The following is a 23,491-nucleotide window of genomic DNA, read 5'->3' as shown; positions in this document are numbered from 1 at the left end:
GCATGTAGTAAGAGCCCTCAGCTATCCAAGTCAAAATTCTGAGGCTTACTTTCTTACCCCATCAGCTTACATTTACCAGGTCCATTGTAATAAGCCTCTTAAATACTTCTCAAATCTATCCCATCATCCCTGCCATTCATCAAAACTCTCAATATCTCCTACCTGGCCACTCTAGTAAATAGGTCTCTCGGACACCAGTCTCATCCTGCTGTAATCAAGTTGTCCACTTTCCAGTATGCAAATCTGAACATGGTATGACCCTGCCTGGACCTTTCGTCAAACTTCTTAGCCAGGTAGTTAAGCCCCCACACTCCCCAATGACCTAGCTTCTGGCTACCTTTTCAGGTTCACTGCCTACCACTCCCCAAGATGCATCAGCCAAGAGGCTATTTGCTGTTTCCTTAATAAGTGCTTTAATGCTGCTGGCCTTCACACACATGATTTCCTCAGTCTAGGAAGGCCAAACCCTACCTCTGACTGATAAATTTCTCATCCTTCAAGTACTTCCTCCACTGAGAAGTCTTCCTAGACTGCCTTAGGTAAAAGCACTTGGTACAACCCCCCTACTTAATGTGGAAGGAGATACCTTCCTTGTATTCCTGGTGCCTACCACTAGGCCCAGTACAGCATATACTGCTCAGTAAACTGTTTAAAATACCAGAAGTCTTTTCTGGAAGAAAGTAAGTTTTTGTATTGTCATGGTACAACAGTGCTTGGTCAACTTCCTTGGTGCTCAATACTGTATTGTTTTATTTTTCATTTGATAGTACCAAGATGCCCTGTGGACCCTGACCTCCCACAAATATTTTTCTCCTGATTGCAAGGCTGAGTGCAGGGAGGTTAAGAGATGGGTACTGGAATAGACAGACCTAAATTCAAATCCCCACTGTCACATACAAGCTGTGTTTCCTAGACAAATCTCTTAAGCTTTCTAGGCATCAGCTTCATTATCTGTAAAATGGAGATAACAGAAGCTACCTCATAGGGATTTTGTGAAGACTAAATAAGATAACCCATTTAAGATGTTTGGATGAGTGCTTGCTAGGAAGGAAATCAGTAAATATTTGTTGAACGGATAAATTAATGAATGAGTGGCTACAAAATAGCGGCGGTTCTAAAAACACATCTTTCTTGTCTGTTTTCCACAAGAACCCAACATCTGGCTCCCGACAGAATCAAGTTTCGAATTCAGCCCCTGAGTCTGGGTTCCTGCCCTAGGTCCTACCCCACCCATTCCTAGTTGTCACAGGGGCATGAAATTCAGGAACAGGACACTGGGCTTCTCGATAAGGACAGAAGTGCTCATGCTGCTCAGCCCTACGTGGGAAGCAACTGCCATCCCTGTACCCATGTCGGCTGCTACCCTTTTGCGCCCTACTGTCTTTGCAGTTCTGGTAGCTCTACAGCCACCAATTCCCAAGGCTCAGTGCCACCCCAATCAGACTCACCAACAGGGTCCGAAAGGCGCTAACTGTGGCAGCATCCTCTGCTTCATAGGCAATTCAACAGCCTTGCCCGCCCCTCTCCCTCACATCATCTGCGCTGGTACACTGGGGCTTATAGTCTAGAAGAGGTAGCACTGGCCCCTCCCAGAGTGATGACTGTACCCTCCACACCCCCATGCCCCACCCTGCCCCGACCTCCAGCGCTGAAAGGGCCTGGGCCCATATCTCCAAACCCTCAACCTAAAGCTTCTCTGTTCCGTGGGCCGGACACAAAATTCCCTTTTCTAACAAGTAATGAAGGAAGATTAGCCCTTCTACCTGCCCGCCTCCCTGCTCCTCCACCTTTGTTGGGACCCTGGCCCTCATTTACTAGGGGCTGCCAAGAAACAGGAGAATTTTGCTCACATAATTCAATAACTGAATTTAAATTCCAGTTTCTGATCAAGGAGATATTCACTTAGCATATTCACCTAAGGTGTCTTCACCTCAGGGGCCGAATTCAAAACCTGATTCTACTGGGATCCAGATGTTGGGTTCTTGTGGAAAACAGCCAAGAAAGATGTGAATTTAGAATCACTAAGGGCAATTTGTAGAAGGCTATGGTCATAGTTGTGAAAAGCCAACAATGACTCCATACATCCCCTAGGTTCCCTGAAGAATCTGCTTACAGAGCTAGCAATCATGAATTCATCTAAAGTATGCAAACCTTTTATATTTCAAACTGGATTACCTTTGAAGATCATAAAAGTTATCAATAGCTCCCTATTGCCTAAGATATAAAGCTCAGATTCCTTAACGAGGCCTATAAAGTACTTCATAATTATTTTCTATTTATTTAATTATGCAAGGTTAAATTTTTTAAAGCAGTGTTTCACATTGTTAGCTGTACATAAGTATCACATGGAAGCTTTTAAAAAATACTGGTGCTTGTGTCCCACCCTAGACCTCAGAATTTTGGTGGGATAATATAGGCTTCCTTACATTTTTAAAGCTCCCCAAATTATTCTCATGTGCAGCCCAGGGTTGAGAATCACTGGTTTAAAGGCTACCAATACGGCTGGGACATAACCTACATGGATTCCAGTTCTCGCTCTGTAGTGTCTTCTGTGTAAAGTAGTCTTCTTCCCCTTTTCTTACCAGAGCAATTCTTATCCTACAAGGCTGAGTTCAACTGTAACACTGTTTCTTCTTTGATCCCAAGCAGATTACTCACTTCTATGACACCTTATACATGCTTCTTTTCTAGCGGCATTGTAGTTATTTGGTGACTTGTTTGTCTCCCTAGATAGGCTGTGAGTTCCGTGAGGGAACATATCCTGAAGAACCCTCTCTCACCCATTCCAGATATACTGAATCAGTTTCTCTGGGTAACTCAGTTGTAAATTGTTTTTTAAGTCTCGTAGGTGATTCTGATCTGTGCCTCTAGTTATGAATTAACCTAACAAAAGCCCTGTGCATGGAAGCATCAATAAATATTTGCTGCATTGAACTGATAAAGCATCTCATTTATTTTTATGTCAATCATATTGCTACATTTGGTTGCCTTTGTTTCCCCTGGACAGCTAAATACGCCTCTCTTATAGTATTTTCTTTCTTCATTTACTTATTTACTCAGGCAACCAAGATTACTATATGTCATAACAAAAGTCTTAGGGATTCACGAGTAACCTCGAAAACACAATTACTTACCATCCTATGGGACTTAGAGTATACTGATACATCAGTTATTATAATTTTTTCTGTATTATATCGAAATTAACTCTTTTACTTTTCAATATACTATTTGAGACGCAAAGGTAAGGAGCATGCCTTATTCTCTCACATATATATAGCCTATGTGCTGGCACATAGAAGGTACTCTGCAAATGTTTATTGAATCAAGGCAACATACTTCATCACACTTAGCACAATTTGTTAGCATATGTTTGTGTGATTATTTGATTAGTGTCTTTCTGTTCCATGAGCTATAAGCTTCTGAAGACAGGAACTGGATCTAGTTTGATCCATATTCCTGACACAGGGCCTGGACAGAGTAGGTGCTCAACAAATATTGCTAAATAAATAAACAATACATGAATAGTATACCAGAGCAGAAATGTGATCTTCCACCCAAATATATCCTCCCTTTCCTCCTCAGTCTCCCCAGAAAGGTAAAAACTATTTTTTTCCTGAACATTAAGTGATTTTAATTTATAGTGAACATTAGTCCAAAATGAGATGATGCTTCTTTTACTTACTTACAGATTGACCTGGGACTCTAGTTCAGGATCTTTTGTTGGCCATGTCTGAAGGGGCTGGATGCCAAAGGACAGAGATGACTTTGCTTTCCACAGAAGAGTTTGTGCCATCTGACTTCCACAGGATCCCTTCAACAGTGGATCCATCAGTGGCTCTGGAGGCTGAAGTGCTGTGCTGAAGTAGAGGGAGTTGGGAAAGGCACTGAGAAACAGAGAAGAAAAACAGTAGGCCAATCATTGGCCTATTCTGACACTCTTACCTGCAGACCACCCCATTAATACAAGTCAGGAGGAGGGTGAATCCAAGGCATCCCCAAAACCCATGTGCCCCAATAAGACTGCATCTATGACTTTACTGTATGAAGTGATACCCATGCACACTAGGTGTAAAGAAGGCATTATGTCTCATCAGCAAAGTGTTAAGTCATTCACATGGTCAAGTGAGTGGGATCTTAGATAAAAGGAGAACCAGTGAGCATTTAAACAACCGCAAACTTTTTTAGAAAAAAAGGTAACATTATTTTGTAAGAAGTTAAATCTAGAATGCTTTTGGAGAATAACTAGTGGTGGAACATCAAGGCCATCGCTCTGGCAGTCTAGGAATACCTGGCTTATCTCCTAATTTCCACTCAAAACATCCAAAAAAAGTCCTAAGAAGAGTCTATATTGACAACACTAAGAACCAACATCTGTCATTTCAAGAATAATAGCACACAATATATGAGTAATAAATACTTGTTGAATTAATAAATGGTTTGTTCATAGGAATAAATTGAGACATGAATTCTTAGCATTTTTGTTGCTTTCTCTGATGCCACAATGAGGAAGGTGGGATACATAATTCTGGGATGAAGGACCTGCTTTGTTGGGGGAAGTGTAGGCATCCTTGCTCCTTCTGATTGGCAGAAGGAGCACTGTTCTTCACTTACTTTTTCAAGTGACAGACAAACAAGCAAACAAAATCTAGTTACTTAGAAAAGAAAAAATGAAATATAAGCAATCTTAAATAACACTTCAGTCAAAAGGGACTTTTTACATATAGATCAATGAATTATAATTGAGACTCCAGAAAGAAACTCTTATTTCTGTGGTCAATTGATTTGTAACAAGGGTGCCATCACCATTTAGCAGGGAAAAAACAACAAATGGTGCCGGGACAACTGGATATCCATAGGTAATATAATGAAGTTGAACCCCTACCTCATACCATATACAAAAATTAACTCAAAATGGATTACAGACTAAATGTAAGAACTAGAACTAAAACTCTTAGAAGAAAACATAGAGGAAAATCTTTATGACATTGGATTTGGCAATAGAGTTTTAGGTAAAACATCAAAAGCATAAGCAACAAAAGAAAAAAACAGATCAACTGGACTTTATCAAGGTTAAAAAACTTTTGTGCATCCAAAGACATTACCAAGAAAGTGAAAAGACAACCTACAGAATAGGAGAAAATATTTGCAAATCATTTATTTGAAAAGGGGTCTAATACCCAGAATATATAAAGAACTCTTACAGCTCAACAAACAACTTTATCGAGGAATGGGCAAAGGATTTGAACAGGTATTTGTCCAAAGAAGATATACAAATGGCCAATAAGCACATGAAAAGATGCTCAACATCATTAGTCATCAGAGAAGTGCAAATCAAAACCACAATGAGATACTACTTCACATTCATTAGGTAATAAAACAAAACAGAAAGTAAATGTTGGTGAAGATGTGGAGAAATTGGAACCATCATACATTGCTGGGAGGAATGTAAAATGGTGCAGCCATTATGGAAAACAGTTTCACAGTTTCTCAAAAAGTTAAACACAGATAGTTCACATGGCCTAGCAATCCTACTCCCAGATATATACCCCCCAAAAACTGAAAACTAAGTATTCAGACAAAATATTTGTATGGTCATAACAGCACTATTCACAATAGCCAAAGGGTATTTATCCATCAGCTGATAAACAGATAAAAATGTGGTATATCCATACAATGGAATATTATTTAGCCATAAAAGGAATCAAGTACTTATACATGTTACAAATGTGAATGAAATTTGAAAATATTATGTTAAGTGAAAGTCAGACACAAAGGTCACATGTTGTATGATTCTATTTATATGAAATAACCAGCATCGGTAAATCCACGGAATCAGAAAGCAGATTAGTGGTTGCCAGGGAGAGGGGGAGGGGGAGAAGTGATTGCTTAATGGGTATGAGGTTTCCTTTGGAGGTGATGAAAATGTTTTGGAACTAGACAGAGGAGAAGGTTGTTTAACATTGTGAATGAACTAAAAGCCACTAATTTGTACACTTTACAACAGTTGTTCTTAAATTACATGAATTTTACCTTAAAAAAAGAGGGACCCTTTCTAATAACTTCTTAATAAAGACTGGAACAAGGTAAAAAGACAAAAGACCTAGTAGTTCTAGGCAGTATTATCAATGAAGAGAGGAGTCTGCAAAGGGAACAATCATCTTGCTGCAGGGTTATATACCAAGAGAAGTGATTCCTTGGAGCTTGAGCATTTGGGAGCCAGATAGACACTGCCCACTCCCAAGTTGCTACAGTAGTGCTGGTCAGGCCCAATACTGCAGGCATATTTTTTTTAAAAAGTCATTATAGTGATACAGATGAGTAAAAAATATGAATAAGAAATAAATAATAGGGGAAACAAAGATTAAAATAAATTGAGTTAGACTGAAAGACTAATGGTCAATGAGAGGGAAGGGTAAGGGGTATGGCATGTATGAGTTTTTTCTTTTTTCTTTCTTTTGTTGGAGAGATGCAAATTAAAAAAAAAATGATCATGGTGATGAATACACAAGTATGTGATGATATTGTGAGCCACTGATTGTAACTATGACAAGAATGTTTGTATGTTTGTCTGCTGTTTATAATAAAATATTTTTTAAAAGTTTGTAGGTTTGTTTGTTGTTTACAATAAAATATATTTTTTAAAAAGTCGTTATAGTGGTTTACTGTTAAAAAAAAATCACTACAGAAGGATTCAAGAACCACCTAATCTCTTATCTGCCCTCTTTGAACTTTTCTCTTGCAGGTCCTCCTGGTATTCCTCCTTTATAACTGAGGACTCAGCTCCCCCATCACTTTCCCTGGGCCTGAGAAATCACATGTTGCATACCTGACCTAGACCTAATCTAACCAGAGGTTGGCTTCAGGCCCACATCCCCACTTACATGGCAGCAACTAGACAGTCATCAAAGGCTCAAGCCTTCTGCATATGGCAAAAGGCAAGAAGTTAAGGTTCTGGTATGTTATCAGCTGTTCTTTACTCAAAGGAACTTCTAGGCTTCTAAAAATCCAGGGTCACTAGAATTTATGGCTGCTTAGAAATAATCAAACAAATAGTATTACGGGGCTTGCTGGATGGGAGACGTATTTTCCTTTTTTTTTTTTTTAAACTCTAGACTTTTAAAAATTTTATTGAGAGATATTCACATACCATATAATTATCCAAAATCTATAATCAATAGCTCACAATATCATCAAATAGTTATGCATTCATCACCACAATCAAATTTTAGAACATTTCGTTACTCTAAAAAAGATAAAAAATAAAAATAAAAAAGAATACCCAAAACAATCCAAACTCTTTATCCCCCCATTATTTATTTATTTATTTATTTATTTATTTATTTATTTAGTCTTTATTTTCTTATTCATCTGCCCATACACTGGATAAAAGGAGTGTCAGTCACAAGGTTTTCACAACCACACAGTTACACAGTAGAAGCCACATAGTTATACAATCATCATTAAGAATCAAGGCTACTGGACGACAGTTCAACAGTTTCAGGTATTTCCTTCTAGGTATTCTAATACACTAGAAACTAAATAAGAAGAAATAACTATATAATGCATACGAATAACCTCCAGAATGACCTCTCAGCTCTATGTGAAATCTCTTAGCCACTGAAACTTTATTTTGCTTCACTTCTTTTCTCCCTTTTGGTCAAGAAGGCTTTCTCAATCTCACAAAGCCTGGGCCAGGCTCATCCCTAAGCTCATGTCCCACATTGCCAGGGAGACTTATACTCCTTGGAGTCATGTTCTGTGTAGTGGGGAGGGTGGTGAATTTATTTGCAGAGTTGGCTTACTGAGAGAGGCCACATGTGAACAACAAAAGAGGTTCTTCTATACATTTTTTTAAAACTTATAAAATTGTATAGTATAACATACATACAAAGCAAAGAAACAAAAAACAATAGTTTTCAAAGCACTCTTCAACAAGTGGTAACAGGACAGATCTCAGAGTTTGTCATGGGCTACCATACAATTCTCTCATATTTTTCCTTCTAGCTGCTCCAGAATATAGGATGTTAGAGGGCTTAAATACTTTTTATCATCACAATCAACGTTTTTTTCCTTCTTTTTTTGTGAACAATAACATATATACAAAAAAGCTATAAATTTCAAAGCACAGCACCACAATTAGTTGTAGAACATATTTCAGACTCTGACATAGGTTACAATTTCACAATTTTAGGTTTTTACTTCTCTAGCTGCTCTAAAATATTGGAGACTTTTAAAAGAGGTATCAATTTAATGATTCAGCATTTTCATATTCATTTGTTAAGTCCTATCTTCTATGTATAATTCCACCATCACCTTTGATCTTTCCATACCTCTCTTTGGGGTTGTTTGGGCTATGCCAATTCTAAATTTTTGATACTGGAAGGGTCTGTCACTAATATGGGGTACACGGATGGAACTATCTGATGTTCTGAAGGGGCTGGGCTAGGTTTCAGGGTTTATCTGGACCAAGGAGCCATCTGGAGGTTATAGGTTTCTGGAAAGCTACTCCAGTGCCTAGAATCCTTGTGGAATCTTTTACATTGCCCTAGGTGTTCTTTAAGATTGGCTGGAATGCTCTGGGGTGGGGGTTGGCAAGTTATGATAGGTAGCAGGGTTTATCTGAAGTTTGCATGAAAGCATCCTCCAGAGTAGCCTATCAACTCTATTTGAACTTTCCCTGCACTGATCAGGATGGAACTGTTGATCCCACGGTGCCAGGTCTGGATTCATCTCTGGGAGTCACCTCCCATGTTGCCAGGGAGACTTATACCCCTGGATGTCATGTTCCATGTAGGGGTGGAGGACAATGATTTCACTTGCAGAGTTGGGCTTAGAGAGACTGAGGCCACACCTGAGCACACAAAGGTCCTCCAGAAGTAACTCTTATGCATGCCTATAGGTAGTCTAAGTTTCCAAGCTGCCTACATAAACTTCATAAGAATAAGCCTCATGATTGAGGGCATGGCCTATTGATTTGGGTATCCCTAAAGTCTGACACAGTATCAGGGGATTTCATGACAGTAAGCTTTAATAGTTCATATTCTTTCTCCCCTTCCTCAGGGGACTTTGCCAATACTTTTAGATTATCTGCTTAATATACTCTAGGATGTTTCTAGGCATTACAATAATCTATACAGGATTAAAAGACTTCTTTTTAGGACTTCTGGAGAAGATGGCGGCTTAGTAAGATGTGCGAGTCTTAGTTCCTCCTCCAGAACAGCTACTAAAGAAACAGAAACGGTACAGAACAGCTCCCGGAGCCACGACAGAGACCAAAAAGACAGCGTACCCCATTCTGGAACGGCTGAACCGGTTGGGAGAATCCGCTGCGGTGAGACCCCCGAGGGGCACGCGCTTCCCCGGTCCAAGGCGGATGGTGGCCGGAGCCCCTCCCTCCCTCCTTCCCGGGCCGGCTGGGAGATTTGGACAGGCGGTCCTTTCAAGCCGCGGTGGCCACCGCCGCCCCCCACGCGCGGATTCCCGGGACGGCTGGGAGATTTGGACAGGCAGTTCCCTCAAGTTGTGGCGGCCGGCGCTCCCGCCACGCGTGGATTCCCGGGCAGGTTGGGAGATTTGGACAGGCGGTCCCCTCAAGCCACGGCAGTCGGTACCCCCACCACGTGCGGATTTCCGGGCCGGCTGGGAGATTTGGATCGGTACTCCCCCAAGCCGCAGTGGTCGGCGCCCCCTCCCCACGCGCGGATTCCTGGGCCGGCTGGGAGATTTGGAGGGGCACTCCCCCAAGGCGTTTGGGCTGGCGATCCTCCCCCACAGTGAGAGTCTTCCAAGTTAAAGGAGCCCCAGCATCCTTTACTGGTGGGACCCGCAGACAGATGAGCGCCACATACTGGGCAGGATAAGAAAAACAGAGCCCATGATTTCACAGGAAAATCTTTCAACCTGCTGGGTCCCACACCCAGGGAAATCTGATTAAATGCTCAGACGCCAGCAAAAAATAACGGATCATGCCAGGAAAATTGAAGATATGGCTCAGTCAAAGGAACAAACCAATAGTTCAAATGAGATACAGGAGCTGAGACAACTAATTCTGAATATACGAACAAAAATGGAAAACCTCTTCAAAAACCAAATCAATAAATTGAGGGAGGACATGAAGAAGACATGGGTTGAACAAAAACAAGAAATAGAAAGTCTGAAAAAACAAATCACAGAACTTATGGGATTGAAGGACAAAGTAGAAAAGATGGAAAAAACAATGGATACCTACAATGGTAGATTTAAAGAGACAGAGGCTAGAATTAGTGATTTGGAGGATGGAACATCTGAATTCCAAAAAGAAACAGAAACTATAGGGAAAAGAATGGAAAAATTTGAACAGGGGATCAGGGAACTGAAGGACAATATGAAGCGCACAAATATACATGTTGTGGGTGTCCCAGAAGGAGAAGAGAAGGGAAAAGGAGGTGAAAAACTAATGGAAGAAATTATCACTGAAAATTTCCCAACTCTTTTGAAAGACCTAAAATTACAGATCCAAGAAGTGCAGCACACCCCAAAGAGAATAGACCCAAATAGGCGTTCTCCAAGACACTTACTAGTTAGAATGTCAGAGGTCAAAGGGAAAGAGAGGATCTTGAAAGCAGCAAGAGAAAAACAATCCATCATATACAAGGGAAACCCAATAAGACTATGTGTAGATTTTTCAGCAGAAACCATGCAAGCTAGAAGACAGTGGGATGATATATTTAAATTACTAAAAGAGAAAAACTGCCAACCAAGACTTCTATATCCAGCAAAACTGTCCTTCAAAAATGAGGGACAAATTAAAACATTTGCAGACAAAAAGTCACTGAGAGAATTTGTGACCAAGAGACCAGCTCTGCAAGAAATACTAAAGGGAGCACTAGAGTCAGATACGAAAAGACAGAAGAGAGAGGTATGGAGAAGAGTGTAGAAAGAAGGAAAGTCAGATATGATACATATAATACAAAAGGCAAAATGGTAGAGGAAAATATTATTCAAACAGTAATAACACTAAATGTTAACGGACTAAATTCCCCAATCAAAAGACATAGACTGGCAGAATGGATTAAAAAGCAGGATCCTTCTATATGCTGTCTACAGGAAACACATCTTAGATCCAAAGATAAACATAGGTTGAAAGTGAAAGGTTGGGAAAAGATATTTCATGCAAATAACAACCAGAAAAGAGCAGGAGTAGCTATACTAATAACCAACAAATTAGACTTCAAATGTAAAACAGTTAAAAGAGACAAAGAAGGACACTATCTACTAATAGAAGGAACAATTAAACAAGAAGACATAACAATCATAAATATTTATGCACCGAACCAGAATGCCCCAAAATACGTGAGGAATACACTGCAATCACTGAAAAGGGAAATAGACACATATACCATAATAGTTGGAGACTTCAATTCACCACTCTCATCAATGGACAGAACATCTAGACAGAGGATCAATAAAGAAATAGAGAATCTGAATATTACAATAAATGAGCTAGACTTAACAGACATTTATAGGACATTACATCCCACAACAGCAGGATACACCTTTTTCTCAAGTGCTCATGGATCATTCTCAAAGATAGACCATATGCTGGGTCACAAAGCAAGTCTCAACAAATTTAAAAAGACTGAAATCATACACAACACTTTCTCGGATCATAAAGGAATGAAGTTGGAAATCAATAATAGGCGGAGTGCCAGAAAATTCACAAATACGTGGAGGCTCAACAACACACTCTCAAACAACGAGTGGGTCAAAGAAGAAATTGCAAGAGAAATTAGTAAATAACTTGAGGCGAATGAAAACGAAAACACAACATATCAAAACCTATGGGACGCAGCAAAGGCAGTGCTAAGAGGGAAATTTATTGCCCTAAATGCCTATATCAGAAAAGAAGAAAGGGCAAAAATGCAGGAATTAACTGTCCACTTGGAAGAACTGGAGAAAGAACAGCAAACTAACCCCAAAGCAAGCAAGAGGAAAGAAATAACAAAGATTAGAGCAGAAATAAATGAAATTGAAAACATGAAAACAATAGAGAAAATCAATAAGACCAGAAGTTGGTTCTATGAGAAAATCAATATGATTGATGGGCCCTTAGCAAGACTGACAAAAAGAAAAAGAGAGAGGACGCAAATAAATAAGATCAGAAATGGAAGAGGAGACATAACTACTGACCTCACAGAAATAAAGGAGGTAATAACAGGATACTATGAACAACTTTACAATAATAAATACAACAATTTAGATGAAATGGACGGGTTCCTGGAAAGACATGAACAACCAACTTTGACTCAAGAAGAAATAGATGACCTCAACAAACCAATCACAAGTAAAGAAATTCAATCAGTCATTCAAAAGCTTCCTAAAAAGAGAAGTCCAGGACCAGATGGCTTCACATGTGAATTCTACCAAACACTCCAGAAAGAATTAGTACCAACTCTCCTCAAACTCTTCAAAAAAATTGAAGTGGAGGGAAAACTACCTAATTCATTCTATGAAGCCAACATCACCCTCATACCAAAACCAGGCAAAGATATTACAAAAAAAGAAAACTACAGACCAATCTCTCTAATGAATATAGATGCAAAAATCCTCAACAAAATTCTAGCAAATCGAATCCAACAACACATTAAAAGAATTATACATCATGACCAAGTAGGATTCATCCCAGGTATGCAAGGATGGTTCAACATAAGAAAATCAATTAATGTAATACACCATATCAACAAATCAAAGCAGAAAAATCACATGATCATCTCAATTGATGCAGAGAAGGCATTTGACAAGATTCAACATCCTTTCCTGTTGAAAACACTTCAAAAGATAGGACTACAAGGAAACTTCCTTAAAATGATAGAGGGAATATATGAAAAACCCACAGCTAATATCATCCTCAATGGGGAAAAATTGAAAACTTTCCCCCTAAGATCAGGAACAAGACAAGGATGTCCATTATCACTACTATTATTCAACATTGTGTTGGAGGTTCTAGCCAGAGCAATTAGACAAGAAAAAGAAATACAAGGCATCAAAATTGGAAAGGAAGAAGTAAAACTATCACTGTTTGCAGACGATATGATACTATACGTCGAAAACCCGGAAAAATCCACAACAAAACTACTAGAGCTAATAAATGAGTACAGTAAAGTAGCAGGTTACAAGATCAACATTCAAAAATCTGTAGCGTTTCTATACACTAGTAATGAACAAGCTGAGGGGGAAATCAAGAAACGAATCCCATTTACAATTGCAACTAAAAGAATAAAATACCTAGGAATAAATTTAACTAAAGAGACAAAAAACCTATACAAAGAAAACTACAAAAAACTGTTAAAAGAAATCACAGAAGACCTAAATAGATGGAAGAGCATACCGTGTTCATGGATTGGAAGACTAAATATAGTTAAGATGTCAATCCTACCTAAATTGATTTACAGATTCAATGCAATACCAATCAAAATCCCAACAACTTATTTTTCAGAAATAGAAAAACCAATAAGCAAATTTATCTGGAAGGGCAGGGTGCCCCGAATTGCTAAAAACATCTTGAGGAAAAAAAAACGAAGCTGGAGGTCTCGCGCTGCCTGACTTTAAGGCATATTATGAAGCCACAGTGGTCAAAACAGCATGGTATTGGCATAAAGATAGATATATCGACCAATGGAATCGAATAGAGTGCTCAGATATAGACCCTCTCATCTATGGACATTTGATCTTTGATAAGGCAGTCAAGCCAACTCACCTGGGACAGAGCAGTCTCTTCAATAAATGGTGCCTAGAGAACTGGATATCCATATGCAAAAGAATGAAAGAAGACCCATCTCTCACACCCTATACAAAAGTTAACTCAAAATGGATCAAAGATCTAAACATTAGGTCTAAGACCATAAAACAGGTAGAGGAAAATGTTGGGAGATATCTTATGAAACTTACAACTGGAGGCGGTTTTATGGACCTTAAACCTAAAGCAAGAGCACTGAAGAAGGAAATAAATAAATGGGAGCTCCTCAAAATTAAACACTTTTGTGCATCAAAGAACTTCATCAAGAAAGTAGAAAGACAGCCTACACAATGGGAGACAATATTTGGAAATGACATATCAGATAAAGGTCTAGTATCCAGAATTTATAAAGAGATTGTTCAACTCAACAACAAAAAGACAGCCAACCCAATTACAAAATGGGAAAAAGACTTGAACAGACACCTCTCAGAAGAGGAAATACAAATGGCCAAAAGGCACATGAAGAGATGCTCAATGTCCCTGGCCATTAGAGAAATGCAAATCAAAACCACCAATGAGATATCATCTCACACCCACCAGAATGGCCATTATCAACAAAACAGAAAATGACAAGTACTGGAGAGGATGAGGAGAAAGAGGCACACTTATCCACTGTTGGTGGGAATGTCAAATGGTGCAACCACTGTGGAAGGCAGTTTGGCAGTTCCTCAAAAAACTGAATATAGAATTGCCATACGACCCAGCAATACCATTGCTGGGAATCTACTCAAAGGACTTAAGGGCAAAGACACAAACAGACATTTGCACACCAATGTTTATAGCAGTGTTATTTACAATTGCAAAGAGATGGAAACAGCCAAAATGTCCATCAACAGATGAGTGGCTAAACAAACTGTGGTATATATAGACGATGGAATATTATGCAGCTTTGAGACAGGATGAACTTATGAAGCATGTAATAACATGGATGGACCTAGAGAACATTATGCTGAGTGAGTCTAGCCAAAAACTAAAAGACAAATACTGTATGGTCCCACTGATGTGAACCGACATCGAGAATAAACTTGGAATATGTCATTGGTAACAGAGACCATCAGGAGTTAGAAACAGGGTAAGATAATGGGTAATTGGAGCTGAAGCGATAAAGACTGTGCAACAGGACTAGATAAAAAACTCTAAAATGGACAACACAATAATACCTAATTGTAAAGTAATCATGTTAAAACACTGAATGAAGCTGCATCTGAGCTATAGGTTTTTTTTTTTGTTGTTGTTGTTTTGTTTTTTGTTTGTTTTTGTCTGTCTGGTTGTTTTTTTTTGTTTTTACTATTATTATTATTTTTATTTTTTTCTCTATATTAACATTCTATATCTTTTTCTGTTGTGTTGCTAGTTCTTCTAAACCGATGCAAATGTACTAAGAAACGATGATCATGTATCTATGTGATGATGTTAAGAATTACTGATTGCATATGTAGAATGCTATGATTTCTAAATGTTGGGTTAATTTCTTTTTTTTCTTTTTTCCGTTAATTAATAAAATAAAATAAATAAAAAAAAACCATATGAGCCCACGAAAAGAAGGCCCATGTATCATGGGAAATCACACTGATCCAGACCCTGGTCAGAGTGACCCATTTGCCCTGTATTGGAGGGAGAAGCTGAAAATTCAAGGGAAGCACTGTTGTCATGGGGTCAGATTATCCCAGAGATACGAGATATGGCAAACTGGAGGGAAAGCATGGGGAGATGGTAAAAACAGATGGTGTGATTTTACTATCTTCATCCTTTCCACTTCTATATCCTTTCTCCTGCTCCTCAAGAAGCATCAAAGGCCAGCCCCCCAGTTCAAGTTCTGAAAGAAAGGATTCAATCACTGTTCAGGTAAACACAGAAGGAAGTGAAGGTGAGTGCAATCATTTATAAGCAAATGTAGATCCAAATACAACTGCTTCCATTCAAAGATGAATATGCAGGAATAAACTAGCATAGGAGTTATGAAAAGCAGTATGCAAGGGGCAGATGATGAGTATAGATCAGAAGACTTTTAACATGGGTGAAAGATATTCTCAAGTAAATGAAAGAACATGGATTTTCTCAAAACAAAAAAATCAAATAATACAACAGACAGACTTCAGAAGTCTCTAGAATAAAAATCCAAAATGTGGAAGGAAAAAAAAGGTGGATTCAGATTCTAGAGATGCTTATGAGGAGGGCCGTGGACCTGAAGAAGAGAAAATGAGGGTGTCCATGAACAAACTCCTTTGTAGGATATTTGTGTGTTTGTATGTATACGAGTGTGTGTTTACAATTTTCTCCTTTTATGTTATGACTCCCAATTCTTCAGTATGCCTTAAGTTCTAGTGTTACAGGTATAAAGGAACAACAGTAAAGAGAAATATGGCCTACATTCTCATTAGCCCTCTGTTAATGACCATGAAGAAGCAATAACAGTCTACTCAGAAGAACTTGTCTAATGCTCCAGGTAGAGACCAGCAATTGTGGTAGCCATGGCTAGGCCTCTTGCTGAGGCCCAATGACTGAGTAAGAAAACAAACCTTGGAAGAACATACCTGTGGCACAAGAGCTGTACCAAAAGCTAGTAGATAGACCCCTGAATACAGCAAAATGGGATAAGGGCAACAAGATCTTGGTTCATCTCCTTCAACCTGGCAGATATGTACTTTGGTACAGAATCCACTGATCACTGAACTTCAGCCAAAATTCCATGAGGAAGATGAGAAATATTAGGGAACTGTTCCCACTCACTTGCATTCCTTTTTTTTTTTTTTTAACTTTTTCTTGTATAGTATAACATATATACAATGCAAAGAAATAAAAAAGCAATAGTTTTCAAAGCATTCTTCAACAAGTAGTTACAGGACAGATCCCTGAATTTTTCATGGGTTACCATATGATCCTCTCAGATTTTTTTCTTTCTAGCTTCTCCTAATATAGGAGGCTAGAAGGCTTAAATATTTTTTATCATCACAATTGACTTTACTTTTTTTTTTATTGAGCAGTGTTTATTGAGTGGTTCTAAACCTAATTTTTTTTTGTACAGTCCTGTTTTGTTTCATTTTTTTAAACTTTTTTTATTGTATAGTATAATATATATACAAAGCAAAGAAATAAAAGAGCAATAGTTTTCAAAGCACCCTTCAAATCACTTACATTCTTGACTTTGTACATTCCCTGTTCTGCACGCTGAAAACAATTTTAAACCTAGCAGAAATAATCATTCTTGCCTGTTTTCAACTTGAGACCAGCTTTTGAGGTCTAAGCTGGTTCAACAGCCAAGTGAGCAGTGGCAGAGTTGGGTGCAATGGGAAGACACAGTGGAGTAGCAGCAGTCAGTGGATAAATTAGGAGTGGACACAAGACAAATTTCCCTCTCCCCCCACTCCAGTCACTCTATCCTGTAACCTTGCTTTTTCCATCACAACCTGAAATCATCCTAGTTATGCATTTGTTTAGTGGTATATAGTTTATCTTCCTCCACTAGAAATGCTAGGTCCACAAGAGCAAAACCTCATCTGTCTTGTTCAGGGTTGTCTCCAGAGCACCTAGTACAAGCACATGCTCAATAAGGATTTGTTGAACAAATAAATGAAGTAAATATCAAAAAATTCAGAAAAAAAGTCATTTGGAATAGGGAGAATACATCAGATTGTTTTGGCTTTTCTAGAATGAAGTCACTGGTAGCTGCATTCAGAGGGATGCGAGACTTGTTTAATTTATCAAGGCAGCTGCTTTGTGAAGACTGACAAGCGCAAGAGAGCAAAGACAATGCATCTGTAAAACATCGATCCAGGCTCGATATATGGAACAGATACTGGGAAATACTTAATGGTTGGCAGTGCTTCTAGAGACACTTTTCTCCCTGGTCATAAAATGTAAGACAGACATTTATATTTTTATTTTCAGTTGTGCTAAAACTATGGAATCACTGACACTTACGAATGGAAAGTCCACTTCAAGCACCCATTTGATGCTTGATATCCCATTTTTACCTCCTGACCTATATTGGCCAGGGTTCTCCAGAGAAACAAAACCAAAAATACATATTTATTTATTTTAAGGAACTGGCTCATGTGGGAGCTCTCAAATCTGAAATCTGTAAGGTAGGCCAGCAGTCTTGATATTAAGGCAGGATTTTATGCTAGGGTCTTGAGGCAGAATTTCTGCTTCTCTAGGAAACCTCAGTTTTTGCTCTTAAGGCCTTACTAATTGGATGAGGCACATTTATATTATCAAGGGTAAACTTCTTTACATAAAGTCAACTGATTGGAGATGTTACCCATGTCGACAAAACACCTTCACCACATCTAAATTAGTGTTTGATTAAATAACTGGGTAGCACAGCCTAGCCAAGTGGACACATAAAACTGACCATCACAGTCCACTCCTTGTCAACTTGGCACCCAAATATAACTTTTTAATAATACTTAATCTTTAAATAAAGACAATAATAAAGTTACACCTCTACTTAACATAACAACTATTCTGCATGTAACTGAAATGTACAATCCTTTCCCCAGAAGAAGGTACAAAATTCTTAGGTGAAATTCACTATTCTCCTTGATATCCTGTAATTTAAGTACTATGATGTAGAGCTGACTACTATTCTTACATCTTATGTCATATGATAAGGGGATAAGGAAAGGAAGAAAGCAATATTTGAAATACAGGTATACATGTATATGTATACAAATATAGTCATTACAAATTAAGGAAGAAATACACATAAGAAGTATAATCCGCATTTCTACAACTGGTCACCTGGTCATGCCTGGTATTTAAAACTATCTTCTACTACCTGTTCTATATTCCTTTTGCTTTTACCAAGCACCTCAGCTGTCTGTGATTCTTTGCCCGGTAGGATAAATGAAACCTTTATTCCTAAAGGGTCTGGACCATTAGTACAAGTACCTGAATTGGGTTGTGTAGTACTCCGTCGATTTTAATAACAAGGCATGGTAGCATTAAGAGATGCCCTATGGGATCTCCTATGTTCCAGACATGCTCTTCCTTACCTTCCTTGTGTACCAGCAGCCCATTTTCCCTCTGGCAATCAGGATCAATCATCCCAGCCAGTACTGTAATTCACTTCTTTGCCTGCTGATTCAGAGGCATGAGGAGCTCAAAGTGGCCAGGTGGTAGTCTTAATTTCCTGTTCAATGGAATAATTGCTGTCTCCCAATGGAAGTATTCTTTCTTTTGGAAATAGGAATTCTATACTAGCAGAATATAAGGTTGTGATGATAGGAAGCAAAAATTTTGCTAGTAAATAATGGGGGGTAAAAGTGAGCCACTTCCATTTCTACCCCTGAATCCTGAAACCATGAATCTTGGGTATGGGAGAAACAGTACCATATACTGGATGCTAATTAAGCACATATACATCTTCCTGGAGAACACTGCCCCAGCCATGGAAGGTACTGTCACCTAGCTGACACTGAAAGTGAGTATTCAAAAAGGCCTTCCACTATTTAATCAAGCCAGCTGCTTCAAAATGAGGGAGAACATGGTAAGATCAGTGAATATATGAGCAGAATTTGACCACTGTCAAACTTCATTTGCTGTGAAGTGAGTTCCTTGATTAGAAGCAATGTTGTGTGGAATACCGTAACAGTACTAAGGCATTCTGTAAATCTATGCATGGTAGTTTTGATAGAAGTACTACAGGCAGGAAAGGCAAATCTGTATCCAGAATAGTTGTATATTCCAGTAAGAACAAAATGCTATCCCTTCCGTGATGGAAGTGGTCCAATGTAATCAACCTACCACCAGGTAGCTGGCTCATCACCAATACACAGTATTGGTCTCTGCTGTTGGCAGATTCAGCAATCAGCACTGGTAGTAGCCAAGCTGGCTGTGGTGAGTGGAAGTCCATGTTGCTGAATCCAGGTATAACCTCTATTCCTACCACCATGGCCACTTTGTCCATGAATCCATTGGGCAATGACAGGAGTGGCTGGGAGAAAGAGACTGGTACTTCTATTGCCACATCACACCATGGATTATACACTAGAAAACAGGGTCATTAGTGTAGTGTCTCTAAATCTAATCAGATAAGAGAACCAATTTCAGAAACCCCAGAACCAATTTAGAAAACTCATTCTTAAAATTCTGTTCCTCTATATGATTGAAAGAGGTTGTATAGACCATGTGTCCCACTGATTAATAAATATATATAAGTTCTTGATGAACAATTCAAAGGTATGAATCTTGTACAAAGAGCATATAAGTTTGAGGTATAGAAGGAAAACTGCCACTACAGGCTATAGGATATGTTTAACAAGAAAGCATCAACAGTACCACAGCAAAACCTGGGGTAAACAATGGGGGTTGGGACAAGAGTTAAGGGAAGGTTTAGATTTTCTATTTGGTGAGGGTGTGTTTATAGGTTATTTTTCTCTTGGGAACAATGAAATTATCTGAAATTGAGAGTGTTGATGGACTACTGACCTTGGACATTGTGCCTAATGAATGGAGGTTGCTGAAGGATGCATTGGCTGCGAAGTAGATTGATGAATGATGGTATATACATATGATAGAATATTGTGCTGCTACAAAGAGGAACAAAGTTACAAGGCATGCAAAATTGTGGATGAACAACTTATGGGGACATCTGGTGAGGCAAAATAAACCAGAAACAAAAAGAGCAATTATTCTATGGTCTCATTTAGAAAACACCTATAAGAAAACAGGGGCCTAGATTGTAAGCTCTTATAGCAGTCACATTTAGCCTGGAGTGGTAATTATTATTTCTGGATTTTGAGAGGCTGTTTTATATAAGTATAATTTTGTATTCAGAGTTAAGAATGAAGCCAATCAGGGCCGAATTAAAGTAATTCAGAATACAGGGGTAAGGAAGACGTTGTTTGTATTTTAGAACCTCATCTACTCTTTGAGACCAAAGGAAGAAAGGTTTATTTTGTCTAGAACCTAAATTTTCTATAGCACATATCTAACTCAATCTGTTTGGTTAGATCATTTAAACAATCCAAACACAGGTAACCCAGAATAAGAACGAGGGCCTTTAATCCTATATAGCTTAATATAATGCCTGGATACATACCAGAGTATATTAAGCAGATGATCAAAAAAGTATTGGCAGGGCAGTGCAATGGTGGCTTAGTGGCAGAATTCTCACCTGCCATGCCAGAGACCCAGGTTCGATTCCTGGAGCCTCCCCATGCCAAAAAAAAAAAAAGTGCTGGCAAGTCCCTTGAGGGATGAGAGAAAAAATATGGAACTATTAAACTTTACCACTGGTGAAACCCCTGATATTGTGCCAAACATTAGGGGCACCCAAATAAAAAATAAATAGGTCAAGCCCTTGATTTTAAGGTTTGCTCTCATGAAGCTTAATTACATAGCAGACAAGCTTAGACTACCTATAGCCATGCCGAAGAGTTATTCCAGAGCATCTCTTTTGTTGCTCAGATGTGGCCTCTCTTTCTCAGTGCAACTCCGCAAGCAAAATCATTGCCCTCCCTGCTACGTGGGGCACGACATCAGGGGTGAAAGTCTCCCTGGCGGTGTGGGAGATGACTCCCAGGGATGAGTCTGGCCCTGGCACCATGGGATCAACAATGCAATCCTAACCAAAAGGAGGAAAAGAAGTGTAACAAATAAGGTATCAGTGGCTTAGAGAGCTCAAATAGAGTTAAGAGACTACTCTGGAGGTCACTCTTATGCAAACTTCAATTAGACACTGCTACCTACCACAACTTGCCAAACCCCAAACAAAACCATTCCTGCTAATCTAAAGAATACCTAGGGCGTTATATAACATTCTACAAAGGTTCCATGCACTAGGGTAACATTCCAGAAATCTACACCCTCCAGATGGGTCCCTGGACCAGATAAGTCCTGAAACGTAGAGGGCGCCAGCCTCTCCAGAACATCAACTAGTTCCATCACCTTATTCCACATTATCGACAGCCCCTTCCAACATGAAAAAAATGAGAATGGGCATAGCCCAAATACCCCTAAAGAGTGGGAGAAAGATACAGGTGATGGTGGTGTTACACAGAGAAAGTAGGATTTAACAAACGGGTATGATTGCTGAATCATCATATTTATATATTTTTTAGTTTCCAGTATCTTAAGAGTAGTTAGAAGTAAAAACCTAAAATGGTGGAATTGTAACTTATACTAAACTCTGAAATCTGTTCTACAACTAACTGTTGCTATGTGCTTTGAAATGTATTGTTTTTTTTTTGTCTATATGTTATTTTTTACAAAAAAGAAAAAAATATTTCTTCTAGCCTCTAGTGTTTGGGAGCAGCTAGAAGGAAAAATCTGAAATAGTGGAATGGTAACCCATAACAAACTCTGAAATCAGTACTGTAACTACTTGGTGAAGTGTACTTTGAAATTCATTGCTTTTTCTTTCTTTTCATTGTATATATAATTAACAAAGAATACATATTTCTTTAATTCTGTTCCTCTAGAATGACTCTTGGTACCAATATCTGTGTCAGTCAGGATCCTCCTGAGAACCAAAAGGGGATAGATAGATATCAGATAGGTAAATAGATTTTTGTAAGGAATTGACAAGTACGGTAGGGTGGTAGGCTAGAAACTCAGGCAGAATTTTATGACGAAGTCTCTTTTTTGCTTAAGCTTTTAAAAAGGGATTTATTTAATAACAAATATATAGCTCTTCTGAGGAAAGGCTTTCCTCTGGCTTTCTCGGTCACCTGGGAGGGCACACCCAATTGCTCAGTGTACACCTGGAGGAACTGAGTGTGAGGACTTGAATGGACATTTGCACACTGGTGTTTCTGGTGGCAGTGTTCGTGATCCACAATGAAAGGAGATGGCCTGAAGAATGGAAGGGGGAACTATGGTGTATACATACAATGGACTACCGAGTGACCACAAGAAGGAATGAAATTGTGATGCATGCAACTAGATGAATTAGCCTTAAGAGCTATATGTTGAATGAAATGTCAGAAACAAAAAGACAAATATTATCATGCCTCAATTACATGGACTAACTATAACATAAAAATTTGGTGAACTAAAGTTGAGAGCATGGGATGTCAGGCTGGGACACATTGTAAAGGGCCCTAGATTGTAAGCACTTACAGCAGTCATATATATTCAGGAGGTGTAACTGTTAACTCTAAATTCTCAGATACTGAGCTGTTTATATATAACATGGTCTTTCCCAGAAACTTTAGATTTCTTTGGGTATTTATGTGATATCTGAGACTCAGAGTTAGAGCTCTGAAGCTATGAAAGTTAGCAGTACCCCATACAGGAACTGTCCAAAAAACTGAAAAAGTGATCAGACATTGAGTAGAGATATGAATGAAGCTGAACTGGATAGGACTAAGATATATCAGAAGACTGGGTAAAGGATGATATCCTCCATATTTTAAAACTTCAACTTCTGTGTGAGACTAACAGGAGAGAAGTTTATTTGGTACAAAATCTATATTTTGGGTAGCGCATTTCCTAATTTAACTTGTGTGGTCAGTTTAGCTGAACACCGTAAGTACATGGAGTCTTGAATACAGCGTGAGATTTTGTTGGTTTGTAGTGTGATGCCCTGATAAATCCCAGAATGATTTGGACAGTGAATAAAGAAGTATTTGCAAAATCCCCTTGGGGGAATGGGGAGAGAGGTGGAAATATTCAACTTCCCCATTTGAAGAATTTCTGATATTCTCACAAGCAGTGGGGCCAACCAAATCAATAGGCCGAGCCCTCAATCTTGGGGTTCGCACCTATGAA

At 38.8% G+C, this 23,491-nt stretch overlaps 1 protein-coding gene and 1 long non-coding RNA gene across 8 annotated transcripts in view; one reads left to right on the top strand and one right to left on the bottom strand.

Annotated features, from left to right (window-relative positions):
- Positions 1-17,773, top strand: part of LOC143670656 (uncharacterized) — a 90,011-nt gene extending 72,238 nt beyond the window's left edge. The window contains exons 2-4 of the long non-coding RNA XR_013169423.1: positions 6,743-6,954; positions 15,559-15,641; positions 17,424-17,773. This is a non-coding gene — a long non-coding RNA (uncharacterized LOC143670656). The remainder of the gene's footprint in view (positions 1-6,742; positions 6,955-15,558; positions 15,642-17,423) is intronic.
- The window catches only part of GARNL3 (GTPase activating Rap/RanGAP domain like 3), a 254,850-nt gene that overhangs the window by 216,084 nt on the left and 15,275 nt on the right, over positions 1-23,491 (bottom strand). For 5 of the 7 annotated variants that reach the window (XR_013169397.1, XM_077145391.1, XM_077145370.1 and 2 more), the window contains exon 2: positions 3,687-3,884. Coding sequence is in view for 6 of the 7 variants with exons in the window: in XM_077145370.1 (XP_077001485.1) it covers positions 3,687-3,884 (198 nt within the window). In the remaining variant the exon portion in view is untranslated. The remainder of the gene's footprint in view (positions 1-3,686; positions 3,885-23,491) is intronic. The other 2 variants (XM_077145397.1, XM_077145375.1) reach the window with 1 other exon arrangement.

Source organism: Tamandua tetradactyla, chromosome 2 (assembly GCF_023851605.1).
Source record: "Tamandua tetradactyla isolate mTamTet1 chromosome 2, mTamTet1.pri, whole genome shotgun sequence".
NCBI classification, from domain to species: Eukaryota; Metazoa; Chordata; class Mammalia; order Pilosa; family Myrmecophagidae; genus Tamandua; species Tamandua tetradactyla.
The sequence above is the reverse complement of the archived record's forward strand: the minus strand, read 5'-3'. Positions and strand labels throughout refer to the sequence as shown.